Source organism: Alligator sinensis, unplaced genomic scaffold, assembly GCF_000455745.1.
Source record: "Alligator sinensis unplaced genomic scaffold, ASM45574v1 scaffold138_1, whole genome shotgun sequence".
In the NCBI taxonomy this organism is placed as follows: domain Eukaryota; kingdom Metazoa; phylum Chordata; order Crocodylia; family Alligatoridae; genus Alligator; species Alligator sinensis.
In genome coordinates this window covers 3,938,255-3,956,767 of record NW_005841862.1, presented here as the reverse complement: position 1 = coordinate 3,956,767, position 18,513 = coordinate 3,938,255, and the positions used below count along the sequence as shown (strand labels likewise).

Below are 18,513 nucleotides of genomic sequence, written 5' to 3'. Positions count from 1 at the left end.
CTTTTGAAGACAGTGGGTACATAAAACTCTGTTTTACAAAGAAAATCTCCTCTTTCCAGGCAAATCACCTAAAAAGACTGGAATAAAACAAATAGATCCAAGCTGAAATGACCTCTGCCAGTAGTTCTTAAGAAGGACGTTTTTATAGTTTAGTGGAGCACTTCCCCACCCCGACAAAACAGGCCCACTGATTTTGTCAAATACTTCTTTAAAGCTGCACTTAATGGTCCCAGCACAACCGGTGTTGCAAAAAAGCACAGCAGTAAGCAGTAGAAATCCAATGAGCAATACTGATTCTAAATACTAAAAACTGCCCTAAAAACTAGCTACTCAGTCAGCAACTGCTGTAGTTTGCATTAGTGGTTGTGGTAGCACTGACAAGTATCACCCCTCCCCCACTCTAGTTTTTAGAGTTAACCATATTCTTCCATAGTCAAGCATTTTGTCATTCAAATGGCGAGTATGAGAACCATGATACATATACAAAACAGATGCTTTGAACAGGGATTTCAACTCAAAACCTGTAGCTTGTGAACCAGGTCACACAAACATGACTATCTATTTAAGTAGCAAAAATGTGGAAATAGCTGGCTCATGGGACTGTAACAGTAGGGAACTAAGTTCAGAGGGTCAAAAGTCATCCCAGACTGCATTGAAGCCTGTGGAAAGAGTTGGTTTGCTCTGAATTCAAGAGAACTCAGACCCACGTTACAAAAGGCACCACCCTTTAGAATTAATTGAACCTCTGGCAGTCCTTGAACGAGAGCCTGAAGACAGAACAGTCCAAGGAGATTGAATTTGCATCTTCCTCCAGGTCATAGGGAGTGTAGCTTATGATACTGTACCTACATACCTATTTTATGGATCATTAGGTCTTCAGTCAAGAAGAAAAACCTACACTTGTCCTACTGCACAAAAGTTTTTAGGGAGATTTCCTGGGGCCACCACTAAACAAAGCCAGTGTGTGCAGGTGTATTTCCTTCACAGTTACTATATTAGGCCTCAATTTAATGAAAAATGATTTAAACTATAAACTTCAAGTGACCCAAAAAAAAAATTGTCAAAGGGCAGTCCAAGTTTTTACACTCCATGTTAATATGAAATGTGTCCACAGGTTTTAATATTCAGTGTTCCATATTTAGAGACATGCTGTGCATAAAAGCATCACAAAATAATACACTGCAACTGTAAACCAAACATAGCAATTCAAAAGTTTTGCAACATAAAGTTGTTAGTATGAAATTAGCTTTTATTTTTACCTCAAAATAAATGCACATTTAACATTTATTCAAAATCAAAACTGAAAAAGAATATTTTAAACAAGAGGGTGATGATTCATTTTAACAGGGCAAATGCTCATAAACATCTGTAATTTCTCCTACCCCACTTCTGCTTGGCTAAAAACACTTCTGCCTGATTTTTTAGTCTACTGTGAATTAAAAGAAACACTTGACAACCGAAAAACTAGAAGTGGCATAAGACAGAACCAGATATTCATTCTCTTCAGAATTCAGTTCCATGTGTAGCCACACATTTATATATATAAAAAAAATTCACTAAAGTGATTTACTAAATTCAAATTTAGTAACTTCTTCTGCAACTTAGTTCTTTGATATCTTGATAAGGGCAGTCAATGCTTAAGCATGTCAAAAGTCAGCGCTATAGCATAACCATGGTATAACTTGAGAACAGGGCTTCTATATATTGTTCACCAGAGTGATGTCTTGTAGTTGAATTTCAGTTTCAGCAGGTACTTCAGGTTTACCTGAGCAACATCGTAGACAATATATCTGGGAAGGAAACAGCGAGTTAAGGAAAAAAAGTGTCACTATATGTAACTGGCTTAGAAGTTAGTCTTACTTTGTACTGATTTGAACTTAAGAGCAAACTTCTGGTATGAAATTCAAGATATACACCTGTACGATTTTAGAATTCCTATGGTATACTAGAACATTTCCGTCTCTTGATTTTCACCTTGCGAAAAGTGAATCTGCAAATCCTACAAAATTCATATAAACAAGGAAAAATGCTGAAGTTTGCAAATAATTTGAAAATGAATTTAAAAAAGAATTAGCGCCAAAAAATAGACACTTGGCTCCCTTGCTCCTGTAACTACTCCCTGCTTTGGCTTGGAGGATATGCGATATAAGATGAGGAGCGATTCTAAACCAGGATGCCATGAGGCGCTGGGGTGCCTTGAGACCTTTTCAAGAGTGCTGCAGGGTGCCACACAACATTAGTACAGCTAGGTGTGCAAACATAATTCATAAGATAAACCCAGACATTTCAAGTAGGAATTCTTAGCTTTAAAAGCATTCTGGCCTGTTGTAGGCTGAGTTCTTTGTAACAGAAGAATTGCTCTAGTATTTTTCTGTAGTCAAAAACAAGTGAAAACTAAGAGCTGGCATTTTCCAAAAAGGTGCCCTTGATTCTAATAATGTTGAAAACCACAGTGGTGGAGTGGTAAGGAGCACTAAAGAAAGCGTGATGGGAATCTCAAGATACAAGCAGCCTGACTTGAATTAGTGACTGAATTTGCTGAAGACTATTTACATAATGTTAGTCAGGTCTGCTAGAACCTCACTGCAACCAGTGAAACAGTCCATCCAAATATCAGAGACAAAGCAGCGTGGTCTGAGCTTAGACTTGGGCATCAGGAATTGTTAATAATCATAACACAAAGCCATTTAAGCAATCTCACTCTCTCCATCTGCATGAACAGAAGCTGTGTACAGTGAGGACAAGAGGACTAAAATTGGAAAAAAAAATCCTGTTATCACTGTTGGTGTCAAAAGGGACAGCAACTGTCTAGGTTGTGGAGTTATTATGCTATTAAGTCTGCTGTGCCTGTTTTCAATATACGATACTTACTTTTAAGACTGCTAAGTCAGAGGAAGCGGACTTAATGTTCTTATTAAGTACACCACAGATGATTCAAAGACATGGGATAAATAGCACAACTGCTGACCTAAATAAATTTAATTTGTACTATGTTTTGCTAAACAAACTAAGAAAGTAGCTGTATTAACAACCCATTAATAAAATCAAAGCTGTTTCATGCTCTCTGTTCCCCTCGAGAGGAATCCATTCACAGAAGGACGACTCACCTGAGTTTTGGACCTACCTTGAAAACTGTTAGTTTAGTTTTTCCTTATTTAGGACAGGAAGAGTCAAACCACAGATCTGGAAGTACAGACACCAGGGTTCTAGCCCTGGTTCCAATGCAGACATCAGTGCGCCCAAGTACAGACAAATGGATTCATTTCTAGGCCTCTGTTTCAGTCTATTTCTTCAAAGGTATTGTAGAATACAAATTAACATATGCAAAGGGTTTTGGAAGTGCTAGTGCTATCCTTAACAATTTTTATTCACCAATTTTTTTATTTTTTTTTTTAGCAGGAGGATAATTTAAGCTTCCTTCACAGTAACTATGCTACATCTATTCCCTATGACAGATGCATGCTTTCTGGCTGAAGTCAAACAGTAAAGGATACTCATTATACAGAAGACAAGTATCATTAATTCCTGTTGACATTCCATTCCCCAAAGGAACTTCTACACCCTCATAACTGATGGTGGCTGTGGGATCAGGTGCAGTTTTGCCCAAACCTGCAAAGGAGAAAGGGAGCATCAGTTACAAGTCTCAAATGCAAGCAGTCTTGTGTCTTGAAAAAACTAAATTCATGATGGCAATTTCACTCATCTATGTAAGTGCGGTAGGTGTGTGCCATTCTTCACGGATTATTAAATGCGATACCCCCGCCCATAAAGGCTGCCGTAGGAGACAGCTAGGGATCTATAACAGAGAGCCCTGGACATTCAGTTATGTTAAGAGGAGAAGCAGCCTAGCCAGGGAGCACTGCAGGGCAGGCAGCGCAGCGCAGCTCGTGGAAGCAGCAGGGTAATGGGTAATTAGTAAGTACCTGACTAGAGGTAGGCATAAACCTGGGGCTTGAGCTGGCAAGCAGTCTAGCTCTGCTTGCTGCAGGGTTAGGAGCTTCTGCCCAGGAGAAGCACCCAGGGACACTGGTCAGACCGCTTTGCTGATCACAGGAAGACTTAGGTTGGAGGTATGCTGGCCTAGGAATGAAAAACGGTTTGCCCTCGAAGGTGCAGAGGGCTGCTTCTATTGTTTTGTTTATGTTATAGCCCAGGAGCTTATGTTATGTTAGTGTTTCCACCGGTGGTCTGGGACAAGGCTATAAGGGGAGGAGGCGGCCTCATTAGCGCCCAGTGGGGTGCAGCTACAGGGGTCAGAGAACCTGGTGCCAGAGAGGGTGCAGCCACACAAGGGCTAGGGGCCCAGTGACAGAAGGGACAAACAAAGCTAGTGCCTCAAAGCCAGGTCCGATTCAGCAGGTCTAGGCCAGAAGGCCTACCTAGATTAAAGAGGCAGAGGCCGATGCTCCAACAGAGGGATAACATACCCGTAACACCCACGAGGCACAGGGCATGATAAAGGCAAGGATTTGGAGCCACACAATTAGCTGTTAAGGCTTTGAGTGTCCTGCCAGGCACAACAGACTATAGAGGCCCAGCCAGGGGCTGGGGACCAGTGTGACTGAGGCCTAGTGAAGGCCTGTGGGCAGCTTCCCTATTTATTATAAATACCATCAAGGCATGGCGGGTGGGACAGGAGAGTGCTCTTGGGTTGGAGCAGGGCATGGTCGCAGAACTACCATGGAGTGTCATGGCCACCCCCGAGACCCCAATGTGTTACAGGATCCTGTAATATTGTTCCATTTTTTTGTCTTGTAGTTTTACTCCATCTGCCTCAGAGGTGCTAATGTCTAGAAAATCTGGCTTTTGTAAGTTATTTCCTTCTTCCCCTTGGAAATACTCTCCCAGTTTAAGAACTAGCCACAGAGCAATTTCTCAAACCAGCTGCCTGCTCCTATGCAGACAGTGTTTTCTTAACTTGCTTATCCGAATGTCATGTGGGACAGTGTCTAAAGATTTACTGAAATTAGGATGGATCACATCTACTGCTTCCAGCTATCCACTAAGGCCACTCAGCCTGCCAACGAATGAAATTAGATTGGTTTGACAAGATTTATTCTTGACAACCCCCTGTTGGTGGCCTCTCACCATATCAACTTCTAGGTATGTACAAAACTAAATTCTAATCACTAATGGTTCAGACATTACTTTAGCCAGTTCCAAGTGTTCATGGGTGAATTTGGTCCAGCCCTGATAATCTGAATACATCTAATGTCTTTAACCTGTTCTTTCTATATTTGAGCATGCACTCCTGTCTCCTTGATAAAATTGTTAGTTAAAAATCCAGTCATATTTCACATTTTTGTGAGGACCTAGGCAAAAGGCAGCTTTGAACTTTTCAGCCTTTTCTGCATCATCTCATATTGCACCTATTAATAGACATGTTCCTCTATTGAACATCCTCTTCCATCTAAATGTACTTACTGAACCTTTTCTCATTGCCTTCTATATCAATTGCTACTTGCATTTCATTTGGTATCTTAGCCTTTCTGCTGTTACCCCTGCATGCTTGTGATATTCCTTTATAGTCATCCTTAGTCAGAAACTCTTGCTTCTAACTTTTTGCATGATTTTCTTCCAGTATTTCAGGCCATTGAAGAGCTTCTAATGTAGCTAGAATGGTCCCATACTAGCTTCTCTCTTTCTTTAGCACAACGATAGTCTGCAATTGTGCAAGTCCTGTAGCTGCCAGAACTGCTGTGTTAGCGGAGCCTGCACCTGTGGTATTAATGCTCACTGCTACAGAACTTCCACTTTGAGATCCCTTTTGTGGGTGCCTTTTGGTTAGCTGGATGACTGGCAGCAGTGTTACTCCATGGATGCTGCTTGCTCTGCCACCCAGTTTCCAGGTTGAGCTCCCCACTGGGGATGCCTTTTGCCAGTGGGGCAAGCCATGACAGTGCAAAAAGGAGTTAAGTTGGTTGTCCAGCTTGCATAGAACCCCAGCGGTCCAGGCCTGGCCCACCAACCCAAATACTCTGGATACCCTGCCTTAGGTAGAGTCTCTGAGATAATCTACCAGTTCCCCAAGTTTGCTGAACTTTATTAACCTCATTCTGTTCTTCCCACACCTATCTTCTCTTAGGACAGCAAACCCTCATTTTCACTCCAAGTATCTTTCACCTTCATATTCTCAACCAATTTCTCTCTTATTCAGACCCAAATCTTAAATAAACATTTTCCTAGCAGCCTTATTCTTCCAGAAGATAAAGGAAGCCACCTCTGACATATCCCAAGACCGTAGTGGACTTTGTACTGCCATATTGTTTTTTCAACAAACATTCAGGCTATGGAAGCTTCTACTACTAACAGACCCTGCCCATTTGGGTGCTTCCAGTAGCTGTTTAGAGAAAACCCTATGCATCTTTACCTTCTGATTCAGTAGTCTGTAGTGGACCCATAACACAACACCAAATCTTTTCCGCTCCCCCCACCACCCAGCAACAGACGTTCATTCAAGAAATTTGATCAACTCGTCCTGAATTCCTGAGCACATGTACATACAATTCTTGAGATAGACTAAGGAAAACAGGAGGAGAAATTGCTTTCTACCTTCCTAAGCAAGCTACACTTCTGAAGGAAGATTTCTGCCTGAATTTACATACAACTGGTTAATGCACACCAAAGCATGAAATAAGATGGCTCCGATTTCAGGTGTATATACACACACATTACTGAAGCCAACACTGAAGGTATAAAAACTCCTTAGCTTTACAAGATACAGCTATGACATAACTATTTTTTCCACTGAGTAAAGAACACCATAGGATGAAGCAGCTTCTCCATTAAGCTTTACCTTTGACGCTATGTTTCCCCTTCGGCAGCTTAGTTATGTGAGAAGCATTCTTTAGCTCATACCTGGACAGCAGGAAGAGAAACAGAAAAACATTTCTAGATAAAATGTTTAAGAAAACTCTCCTGATGAAAAAAAAAAGTTGATGCAATTGTTTTTCAGGTTTATCACACTATACTGAATTGAGATTTTATACTGTGCCTTAGAATGCAACACTACCAGGGATTTAGCTATCCCTTCCTTGCACTCTGTATTGTTAGCATTTAAAACTACACTCTTCATCTTCAGCACAAATCATTTTTCAAAAATATGCTTTCCTTCCGAACGTTCAAAATCCACAGATACTCTACAAGAGCTTCTCTTTCATTCTTGGATGAAGAGACAATGCCCTTTAGATGCTGCATTTTTACAACCATACACTAGTGCAACAATAGCTGTCAAATATACAGGTAACTTACATGTTTCCAAGGGCAACCTCTCCCAATAAGATTAAGCCTACTGGATCAGCCTGAGATGTGTGACAGTAGTTGGCGCTCTTGGAAACCATGTCTGCAAAATAGACACCTTTTCCGAACATGTAACCAGTCTGAGGGCAGGAAAGAGAAAAGAGGATGAAACTTAAGTTTTCAGCATCAAACAAGAAGGCAGCACAGAATCAATCAATGTGCCTACAGGTTAGTCACGGGGAACATGGCCACTTAGGCACCAAGCACCACCCGAGGCATCAATTTACTGGCAAAGTTGAAGGCCCGATGCTCAGCAACTTTTCTTTCTCAGATATACTGAATGGCATTTACATGTCCGCAAAGGACATTGTCCCTCTCCTTATCTAGAGATTCTCTTGTTTAGGCTCTTCCCAAGCGTGGCTGTCTGGGACCTCATAACTGGAGAGGGACAAGAAAAGCAAGGCAAGGAACAAACATATTTAGGCAGTCAATTAAACATGCAACACTGTACATACCACAGGAGCTTCAGGCGGAGCTATTCGGAGACCCTGTGAGAGAATACCAGCAAAGTTGGTAGTACGTGAGCCATGCCAGAGCAGCTGGCGATTGTGAAGCTGTCTGAATGGCTTGTAACGCTGACTCTCCCCTTCACGCTCAATTTTGAAGATCTGCACCATTTTAAAAAGGAGAAAGGAAAATTAAAAATTCACCCAGAACAAGGTCATCTGAACCTGAAAATGAAACTGATCTGCAAAAGAAAAAAAAGTTAGCATCACGGTGTTCGTGTCACCACAGGTTTTGGATTTTCACCTGCCAGTTATCTATAGCTGAGGTTTCATCAGAATTTTTGTTACAAGTTATACCACCTCCATTCCTCCTACACACCTTCTTTTCCTTTGTTAACAATTTTCTCAAAAGTTTTCAAAGCTTGTTTTGGGGACAGAAGTGATTTTTCCTTTTTCTGAAGACTAAGTAAAGACCTCTTAAAAAATTCCAAATTTCTCTGCAGCTCTGACTTGAGATTTTGTTGCATTTAGTCACCAGCAAGTTTTTTCTTTTGTGTGTGTGTGTTTTTTTTAACCTTAAAAGAAGTTGACAAACCAGTTAGGAATTAAGGGTGCTGACAGACATGGACTCCCTCCATCCTCCCAAAAACACAACAACAAAACACAACAGTGCTCTACCAGAAGAAGAATCACGTCAGTTTGACCTTGGTCCCCAGCATCTATAGAGCTTGTGCACTTCAGAAGGGCTTTTTGGTGCTTTTATCTAATAGCAAACTCAATCAGCTATTAGATGAAAATGCAGAAAAGCCCCACTGAAGCACATGAGCTTTACAGATGCTGGATGAGCTGGGTCAAACTGATACAATTCCTCTTCTGGGCATGGGCTGCATTTGGTGCAGGGGTGCACCAAGCTGAAAGTAAAGTGCTATTTCCACCCCACCCCCCACATCTGTAATCACCCTAACTGTCTATAGACAGATTTTAAACGCATAGTCTCCAACATTACATGTCCTTGCAAGACTTACATCCACAACTTTCAGATCATATGCATTGTGGGTAGCAGCATGGGTATTCTTCACATATTGCTTTATGATCTTGGCTTCTTCTGAATCTTTATCAACCACCTGCAATAATAAAACAAGAAGAAAATCTGAATTTTCATTTATGACCTGAAAGATGGGTTGGAGTGCACCCTCAGCACATTTGCAGACAATACCAAGTTGGAGGGGTAGTAGATACACTGGAGGGTAGGGCTAGGACTCAGAGAGACCTAAACAAATTGGAGGACTGGACTAAAAGGAAAGTTCATGAGCAGGGCCATCCCTGGAGCAATGGTCTCAAGCTGCAGCAAGGAAAGTTCAGGTTAGACATTAGGAAAAAACTCTCACAAGGAGGGTAATAAAGCACTGGAACAGGCTACCCAGAGAGGTCTGGGATCTCCATCCTTGGAGGTTTTTAAGACCCAGCCAAGGCTTTGTCTAGCTGGGATGATCTAGTTGGGGATGATTCTGCTTTGAGCAGGGGGTTGTACTAGATGACCTCCCTGAGGTCCCTTCCCACCCTAATTTTCTACGATTCTATGATTTTCAAAGAAAACCTAAGCATTTGGCAACTGGAAGATTCCTTCCGGGATAGTGGCACCCAAACCGCTTATTTGTTGCAAAGACAGATGTGTCTAGGTTGCTGCCCAAAACCAAAGGATGGTCTCCACGTCAAACGACAGAATCTGTTATTCAAGGGCTAGGTACAGACTTCCAAAACTCTGAGGCAGAATCAATTCAAGTTACGTGGTTTTCTGTAAGCAGCATAATTCAGACCAGTAGCAAACAGAAAACACATCTGCCCTTTGGTTGGGGGAGGGGAGGTGGGGGGGGGGTGGATGGAATCTTAGACTTGGTTCTGCCATTTTTAAACCAGTTCTGTTCTGCTACAGGTATAGATAAGTTTTGAGTGCCAAACTACTGTTCTGTTAAGGGGTAGAGACCAGTTTCCAATCATTTATACCAGTACAAATGTTATGTCTGTACCTGGCCAAGGTTTCAAGGATGTGAGAATACATACAAGCTTTCCTACCCTACCTCTCAAACGTGCACAGCATCGAAATTAAGAGAAGACTTTTCTCTGAACAGCAAAAATACATATCATTATATACTGGGAGTTTAACATGAGGGATGGATTTTTTTCCCCTGCAAGGGAAATCACGTGAGTGCATTTTTAGTTTTCCAACAGTACTCACTACTCAGCTGTTGAACTGCAAGTTAATGGATGCAAATACATATTCAGAGCTGGTCAGCCCCAGCCTAACATGTTATTTCCTTTACCTTAATTTCAGTTTTGAGCTTTTCATAGTTGACATCAATTGGGTCTTTATCCCCATCCTCATTTCCACCTCTGAGAAGGCTGTAAGCAACCTCAATATCAAGCAGGTTGTCCAACATCTGCACTTTGGCCTGGATAATATGAAGAGGTAAAAAAATATTTACTCTAGGACATTATGCTGAAGTTTCTAAAACACAGCAACTCATTAATTCTACCTTGGTATAGGTACACGTTTTATTGTACATCACAAGGCACCCCCCTGCTTACATTGATTTCACAAGAGGAATATGTGGTTTCTGTTAAGTCCAGCAAACAAAACAGGCCTAGCACATGTTATGAAGCTCACTAACTGGTCCCAAGGAAGGAACAGGTACCAGAAACCCTCCCCACAAATACTGTGCTGCTAGCCACAGAAAGTTTGTTTCAGTTTCAGGGCCAGACACATCTAGAGCCATCTGACAGACTGTAGTCCCTCTGGTGGCTCACAGAGAGAAAGGCAACTCCTCAGATAAGCAGGTCCAGTGTGTGAAACCATAAGCCACTGGTGTTTACGTGGTTGGACTGATGCATAAACCATACCATACGATTTGCTCTACCTCCTTCAAGGAAAATCTCTCAAGCTTTTCCAATTTCCACAAAGCTAAATTAAGCGATGGCACTTTTCCCCCTTCCATTAAGTTTTACGACTATTAAATTATCTCATGTAGATCCTTTGGCAGTGATATCCAAAAGAACACAAGAGGGAATCAAGGTGCTGAGAACAACTGTAAGCTTGGATACCTAAGAAGGTAGGAGGCTGCTTGCTGAATACAGGAGCTTAAATAAGAAGAGCTGATCTTCAGAGCTCCCCAAAATTTCAACTTGATCTGCGAGTCCCCAGCATGTGTGAGGGAAGAGTCACTTATGATAAGTACATAGCAATTCATTTATATTTAGGCATCCAAGTTTGAAATTTGTGTCATTGTGGAAGAGGCAGGCAGAGTTTTGCTGACTTAGAGTAGAAATCAGTTTAACCCATGAATACCTGAATATATTCTAGGTTATTTAAAAGAGGTGGCTTTTTCATCCCAAAGTCATGAGGTATCAATGTGTAGAAGCGATTGGAGAGGTCCAGTATCTGAGAATCAGTGCCGCCACCAGAAACTGCCTAAAAGAAAAACAAACAAGAGAAGAGGTAAATGGAGGAAGACCTGAATTCTGGGAAAGATCTCTGCAGCAACAGATAGGCTCAAGCTGCTCTTCAAGAGAAGCTTACAGTGACAAGCTTCACCACACTAACTGCAATGCTGCAACCCACCTACATAACTAAAGGAGGGATTCTGACTCAATAGTTTTTAGTGCACTTGCACCAAAAAGCATAAAAGAAATACTGTACAATGCTTTTCTAGTGGAGAGTATCTAATAAAAAATAACTTTGTTGAAAAAGAAGCTTTCAGTACATTAGGAGATGAAGTGTAACAGACCTAGAAAAATCTGTGTATTTGTTGTGAGAGTTGAAATCGTTATGTTGCAACAAGGTGCCAACTAGTGAATCTCAGAATAGTCTAAAATTTAGACTCTACATTATAAGCAATAGTACCTTACAATACTCAGAGGTGAGTGTTTCTAGATGTACACTAAGCAAGCACATTCCGTGCTCCAGCTTAATCTTTGGTCCTCTTTTGAAGTGTAGTGAAGAGAAGTACTTCCAAGACCAAATCCATTCATTAACTTCTAGGGGTTCAGAAGTAGCACATCTTCTAAAGCACACCAGGAGTTGAGAAGTCAGCTGATTTCAAGCCAAAAATGATATCCAACTTCCCAGTGTTTTTGTGAAGTCTGTTTTATACTCACCTGCTGAACATCATTAAGGATGGAATAGGCACTCTGGATCTGTCTCTTGCTCAGCTTTCCCAATGGCATCTTCTGGAGGTCAATCTAACAAAGATTTATTTAAATAATTAAAGCAAGGTTCCACCACAATGAAACCTCCATACTTCCTTCTCTTTGGCCACCAAAAAGCTCTACCCCTACAGGCAGGATGTATAATTAAAAAATGCAAGCCTATCAGGTTTGGCTTTTAACAGCAGGGATTGTAGGATGAAGTTGAAGAAAGAGCAATGCAAACACAGTACTGACAAGATATCCCCTAATGCAGATTCTCTTGAAGAGCTAGAGTTTGGGAATTTTAGTCTTTGAGTAAATTTTCTCATGCACCAGTCTTCTAATAATGGGGCTCTGCAAAAAACTTCACTTCAATGGAATGTTTTACAAGGGATTATAAATATTCACTAAGGACATAAATTGTGCTCACTGGATAACCCTTAGCTCTTCAGGTCAAAACAGCATCGATTTAAAGGGGCACCACAAATCCAAAGCCAGCAGACCAGAAGGGACAGCTGTAGAGCAGCTGGTTCTGAAAGTGATTCAAGGACACAATATCCTACAAAACTATATATGCATTATTTCTGTCTTATGAATGGGCAAAAAACGAAGGGAAGACCCTTCACTTGAATCATTTAAAATAAGCATTACCAGGTAACAATAGCCCAGATTTTCCAATATATAGGAAGCACAATAGCCTAGGAATACATAGGAAGCAAAAAATCAGCTGTAAAAAACTGATTTTATGATGCAAAGGAACCACTGCACAGTGACATGTATTAAACCAGCGGTTCCCAACGTGGTGCCCACAGGTGCCATCGCACCCCCTGAGGTTTATTCAGGTGTTAACATGCATTTTCATGATCGGTAAAAATCATTATTCCAACAAAAAAATGCTGTCATATTGGCGCCCACGGCTTTTTCTTTTAAATTCAAATGTGCCCTTGGGCGCACAAACGCTGGGAACCCCTGTATTAAGCAATCACTGGATAAGGCTGGAAAAACGTTGGAAGCAGAAGCCATAACCCAGGTCTCCTTCCCTCCCAGAAGCATGCTCTCCTTATCACTGAGCTAGGGTTGGGCTCCATCTTGCATATTCTCCTTCTGTCCCCAAGGACTTGCTGTCCTCTTTACCCAGTGGCCCAGCTTCACCAACAGGAATGGAGGATGCACTCAGCTCTGCATAAGCTCGACCTTGCGATTAGGAGATTTTCCTAATGGAAGATACAGGTTCAAAATCCTTATGGCACAGTGGAGCTTAGAATCCAGGTCTCCCATATTTTGGCCAATGCACGTGGGCTTTTCTCTACCACTATACCAGTTGTTCTCAAATTGCTTTGGAGATCCTTTGGAGAGGTGCCTCAGGAATTGAGAGGAGATGAACGAGAAGTGATGGGATAAGTAAATAAGAACACGCTCAGGCACCAAATATGGGGAAATAAGGACAGGCTTCAGATCTTGCTATCCCTAACTGGCCCCTTTGCAAGGAGGTAAACACTGTAATAAATGCATTAGTTTTTGAAGCAGAATGCTGCCCAATTCACAACAGTTATAGAGGGGTACCTTGAACCTAAAAAGGTTGAGAACAACTGCACCATATACTGAAGCTAGTCAGTTAGATGCACTGGTGCACACAGATGTCTCCTCTCTATATTTACACATCTCCACAGGGCAGAACAGCACTAGCCTCTGGGGGTGCACTGGACTGACCACTGAGAGCATGGGAAGAGCTAAATGTCTTCCTGGGTGGTGGAAAATTGCATCTCTCACAGGAAAATTACATCTCTCACAAATCACAGTAGCAGTGATTCAGAGCAGCATTTCTCAACCTGTGGGTCAACAAGACTATATGAAAGGGTCACAAACACACTTAAAAAAATGCATCAACATACTTTAAAAATAGATTCTTCTTTAAAGGATAAAATCGTGGGAAAATGTGGCTTTTCCCTTGCAGGCTGACAGAGTCCCAGCCTGTGAGAGGCTGCTTAGGACCTCCCCCCCCACCCTATACCACCCCCATTGCCCCACACACTGTGGGGCTGGTGCCTGTGGGCAGGAGAAGGGGGGCAGCGCAGGTCATGAGTGAGGGGCACTGGGGTCAGGACTGGCCACCGATGTTTACAAATGGGTCCTGCTACAAAAAAAAAATTTGAGAAGCACTGATTTAGAGGTCATAAAGGTGAAATACAATCTGGGCTACGATGTTCAGCAAGAAAAGATGAAAGGAAGCAGAAGGCCTTAATATGTACACCTACCTCAAATTCCACCATGGCTTTCTTCATGCTCTCCACATCAAAGATCATCTTAATAAGGTCCTGGACTGATTTAGGAAGCTTTGACTTTGTGCCGGCACCTACTGTCAGTTTCTTCACAGCTTCTTCATCCTAGAAAGACAATACCCAAACTCAGAAGTGTAACACCATGGCCTGACACCCAGGGCAGCTATCCACACAGGGACAGCTGCAATTTCTGATTGTGCTGATACCAAACAAAGCAAGCTAAATCTAGTGGAACAGATTTTTCATCTCCCTACTTGTATTGCTGCGTTATCTGTAATAATGCTACGTGTATATTTCGAATGTACAGGTAACCACTGCTTAGCGCTCTTAATTGGTTCCTGAAAAACCAAGCATTAAGTGAAATGAGCATTAAGCCACTGCTCCCTGCTGCCTCCCCCGGGGCCTCCGGAGCCCAGTGGACATGACCCAGCACGGCAGGCAGCAGTGGAGCTGCGTGGGGATATCCTCACCACTGCTCGCCCCCCTACCCCAGTGATGTGCCTCCTCCACACAGGGCTGCACTGAGGGCAGTGGTGCAGGGCTGTGTCCCTCAAATCAGGCACAGGAGGCATGTCGCCAGGGCGGGGGGTGCCACGAGCAGCAGTGAAGAGATCCCCACGTGGCTCTGCTGTCCCCAGTCGCACTGGGTTGTGCCCGCTGGGCTTCGGAGCCCACAGGGCACAGAAGCAGTGTGGGAGCTCAAGGCCGCTGCCTGCGCCGCATATAAATCTGGGGGCCGCAGGTCCCTCCACCTGCCCCGGGAGTGCATGCAGTGGTGGAGAGCAGGCCTGCCCAAGTCTGCAGCAAGAGGGAGTGGGGGCAGGGGGCTGCACACCCGGGTCCAAAGCCCTGGTAGTTGGGAACCCCCTCCAGCAGGGCTGGAGGGGCAGAGGCTGTGGGTGGGGGGGGCCTTTAATTTTAAATCATGGATTTGGGTGGGGGGGGGGTTTAGCAGAGAATTTGGTATTTTTTAAATTGGGGAAAACCAGGATCCCTGGTTATAATGAACTCGTTGAGCACTAAGTGGAATCAGGTGTCAATTTAAAACGAGCATTATAGCGGAATAGAGCTAAGCGAAACAGCGTTAAGAGGGGGTTGCCTGTACAAAGATTTCAGTGTGATCTATAGATCTATTTGGCTGCACCTCCTGGCTTCTACAGTCACTTGGCTTTAGGAGTTTAGTAACAATTCTGAGTCGATTACTAGTGCATATTTCTGTCTTGTACATGGAATAATACAGAAATCTCCTATTAAACAATAATGCTGCCTGTGTACTTAATTGATTTAAGCCAAAGAACCATTACCTGTCCATAATCTATTTCTAGAGGGTAGAATTTCTTTGGATATTTTGTGAAGTTCTTGGAATGCCAGGAATTGCCCGTTTTCTCTTCATACAGATTCAAAAAGTGCTCAATGGCATCTTCTTTAGATGGCATCTGCTCCAGTTTGTTACTCCCAATCACAGTGCCAACGCGACCCCATGACCTAAACACCCAGTACCTGGAAGCAAACGAAATGAGAGGTAGTGATGCAGGAACTCTGGCTTCAGCCCTCAGTCCCTGATAAATCTGACCCTCCAATAAAAAGAGCGTATGGACATCCATATCAGATCAGAATAGATGCCATTAACTGAGAGTCCCTTTACATAAAGGGACAAGCTTGAAAATTACCCTACTCCACGGCTGCCAAAAAGTATGAAGTAAGCACCAATATTGGAAAGGATGCACAAATAGTGCTGAAGGACCCAGAACTGATAATCTTGGGAAAACCTCTCCTACAGCTTACTGTAAATCAAGGGTGGACAAAATGGTAGATCTGGCCAGCAGGCAGACTCCATTTTCCAGCAGCCCCTGCCCATGCCACTCAGGCTGGTTTCCATGGAGACCCAGGAGCGGTGGTCTCCAGGGGATCTTGCATCGGTGAGAGCGCAAGGATGGAGCCAGGCAGAGCCGTGATCCGCTGCTGCGGAACCTGTGTTCAAGACAGGGGCGTGCGGGCAGCAGATCGCGGCTCTGTCCTAGCTCTGGCCCGCACCGTTACCGCCGCAAGAATCCAGCCCCAGCCTCAGAGTAGCTCCTCACCCAGCTATGCACCCTGCTAGCACCACTTGAACAGATCTCCACGGAGACCCTTGGAGCATGGGACCATTATGGCCCTGCTGCTCCTGGGCCATAATGAAGCATTAGAGCCACAGAGCAGCATTATGGCCCTTCTGCTCTCCATGCAGACTGGCCTCAGGGGCACAGGAAGGGGCTGCCGGGAAACGAGTCTGCCATGGGCCCAATCCAGCCCACAGGCTGGATTTTGCCCATCCCTGCTCTAAATGGATATATTTGACTGAAATAGTTACAGCGGTTCATAGTCACATTGCTACAAAAGTGTCTTATGCTACTGCAACTGCATCCATACTGGGAGGCTTGTACCACGATAACTACACTGGCAGAGTTAAAGCAGAAAAAAGTGGAAGTGTGCAGACCCAGCCTTAAAGGGAGGGAGTTCAAGCAATCCTGTACAGCTACTCCTCGCTTAATGTCATAGTTATGTTCTTGAAAAATGCATCTTTAAGCAAAATGATGTTAAGCGAATCCAATTACATCACAGTAGTTACCTACTAGCAGGTGACGGCCAACATCGTTATAACTGAACATTGCGCGACTTTAAACGAGTATGTTCTCTAATGGATCACAGATGTAATACTGAACAACATTAATGGGGATGACGTTAAGTGAAGAGTACCTGCACCATCTCAGCAGAGACTGCAGTTGCCAGCTGATGCTTGTTAAAGAAGTGAGCTCTGTGATGCCGACCCCTGTCCAACAGGACCTGCACTAAAACCAACTTCACTGAGGCAAACTTCAGAAACACCTTTTGGTCACCGCCAACAAACACTTCTCAGACCCAGTTTTCCAGTTCAACTCTACAGCCTGTTGCTGTTCTACTAAGTACCCTATAAATTAAGTCACCCTCTACTACACAGCAGTGGATCTTTTACATTGATATGCCAGGCTGACTGTTTTCCTTGTTTGTATTTTCTTCTTCCTTCCACCTTTTATCCATCTGTGGTTGAGACAATATGGCCTTTGGAACAGGATCAGCCTTCTTGTGTTTTGCAGTCACTGCATTTGGGGTCTATTTCACCTTCCTCCTTCTCTAACATGGGACATGGGTCACTCCCTAGATTCAACTTGGCATATTTGCACCTACCAAATTCCCTGCTACTGCAGGAGGCCAAAGACATTCGTGGCACTCTTAGCTCCTCCTGCTCTCCTTCTGTGGCTCACCATAACAGCTTCATAAAAAACAAAACAAAACACTGGAGGGTGCTTTGTGGCATGTATGGAACCTTGGGGCGAATATTCTCTTCAACCCTTTTGGACTTCATATCCATCACGTGGCTGCCTAAAATTATAGGGGACTGGACTTAATTACCCAAGTGGGTCTTCTCCATTCTATGTTCCTATTGTAAGCTAAACAAAATAATGCTACTGAACAAAATAAAGTGGGATTTCATTGTCCACCCTCCTCCTATGCTTGAAAAACAGTAACCAGCCTATAACATCTCAAATTTCACCATTAACTATTCACTGTAAGAAACAGTGCTACATAATGTGTTGTGTACATGCTTATGTGCAGAACTATGTTCAACTCTGGTGTAAGTGAATTCAATCACCATTCAGGACAGCTAGAGCTACACCTGCTTACATCAGGGCTGAACTGGCTTCTAGTAGAGCGGGGTTGGGCAATTATTTTGGGCGAAGGGCCGCTTACCCAGTTTTGGCAGGCTGTCGAGGACTGCATGGGTAGCCCCGCCTCTTGACAGGTGCCCCCTAGTCACCATCTTGGGACCAATGTCCCAACGTCTTGGGACCAATGTCCCAGGGCCAGCACCGGTGGGGCCCAAAGCGGGGCACAGACTGGCAGGTCTGTGGAGCCAGGCTGGGCTGCACCAGCAGGGAGGGGGGAGCTGGCCCGGCTCTATAGTGCCCCTGTTGGCTGGGACCCCATGCTCCTGCCACCCTGCTCTGGGCCCCGCCGGCACTGGCCCTGGGACACCGGTGCGGGCCCTGTGTTCCCACTGGCTCCCCGCCCACTCACACCCAGTGCCCCCCAGTCCCGCAGTACAGGCGGGAAGCAGCGCACAGCCCTGACCCCCTGCTCGCTGGTGGGGAAGAAGCTGGTGCTGAGTGGGGGGAAAAGTGGCCTCTCACCTGCCCATGGCCAGCACCCCACATTGCAGGGGCTCGCGGCCTGTGTGGGGCTGTCTGGAGCAGGCACAGGCAGTCCCAGGAAGGCTGCGAGCGGCTGTG

The 18,513-nt window shown here is 43.9% G+C and overlaps 1 protein-coding gene across 1 annotated transcript in view; it reads right to left on the bottom strand.

Moving 5' to 3' along the window:
• Nucleotides 1-1,228: 1,228 nt before the first annotated feature.
• PARP1 (poly(ADP-ribose) polymerase 1) overlaps nt 1,229-18,513 on the bottom strand; it is a 62,019-nt gene continuing 44,734 nt past the window's right edge. The window contains exons 14-24 of the mRNA XM_014524903.1: nt 15,511-15,706; nt 14,183-14,311; nt 11,898-11,981; nt 11,089-11,211; nt 10,067-10,195; nt 8,771-8,869; nt 7,755-7,907; nt 7,252-7,379; nt 6,797-6,858; nt 3,495-3,609; nt 1,229-1,790 (exon numbers count right to left, since the gene is read on the bottom strand). Of these exons, the coding sequence (XP_014380389.1) occupies nt 1,709-1,790; nt 3,495-3,609; nt 6,797-6,858; nt 7,252-7,379; nt 7,755-7,907; nt 8,771-8,869; nt 10,067-10,195; nt 11,089-11,211; nt 11,898-11,981; nt 14,183-14,311; nt 15,511-15,706 (1,300 nt within the window). The 3' untranslated portion in view covers nt 1,229-1,708. The remainder of the gene's footprint in view (nt 1,791-3,494; nt 3,610-6,796; nt 6,859-7,251; nt 7,380-7,754; nt 7,908-8,770; nt 8,870-10,066; nt 10,196-11,088; nt 11,212-11,897; nt 11,982-14,182; nt 14,312-15,510; nt 15,707-18,513) is intronic.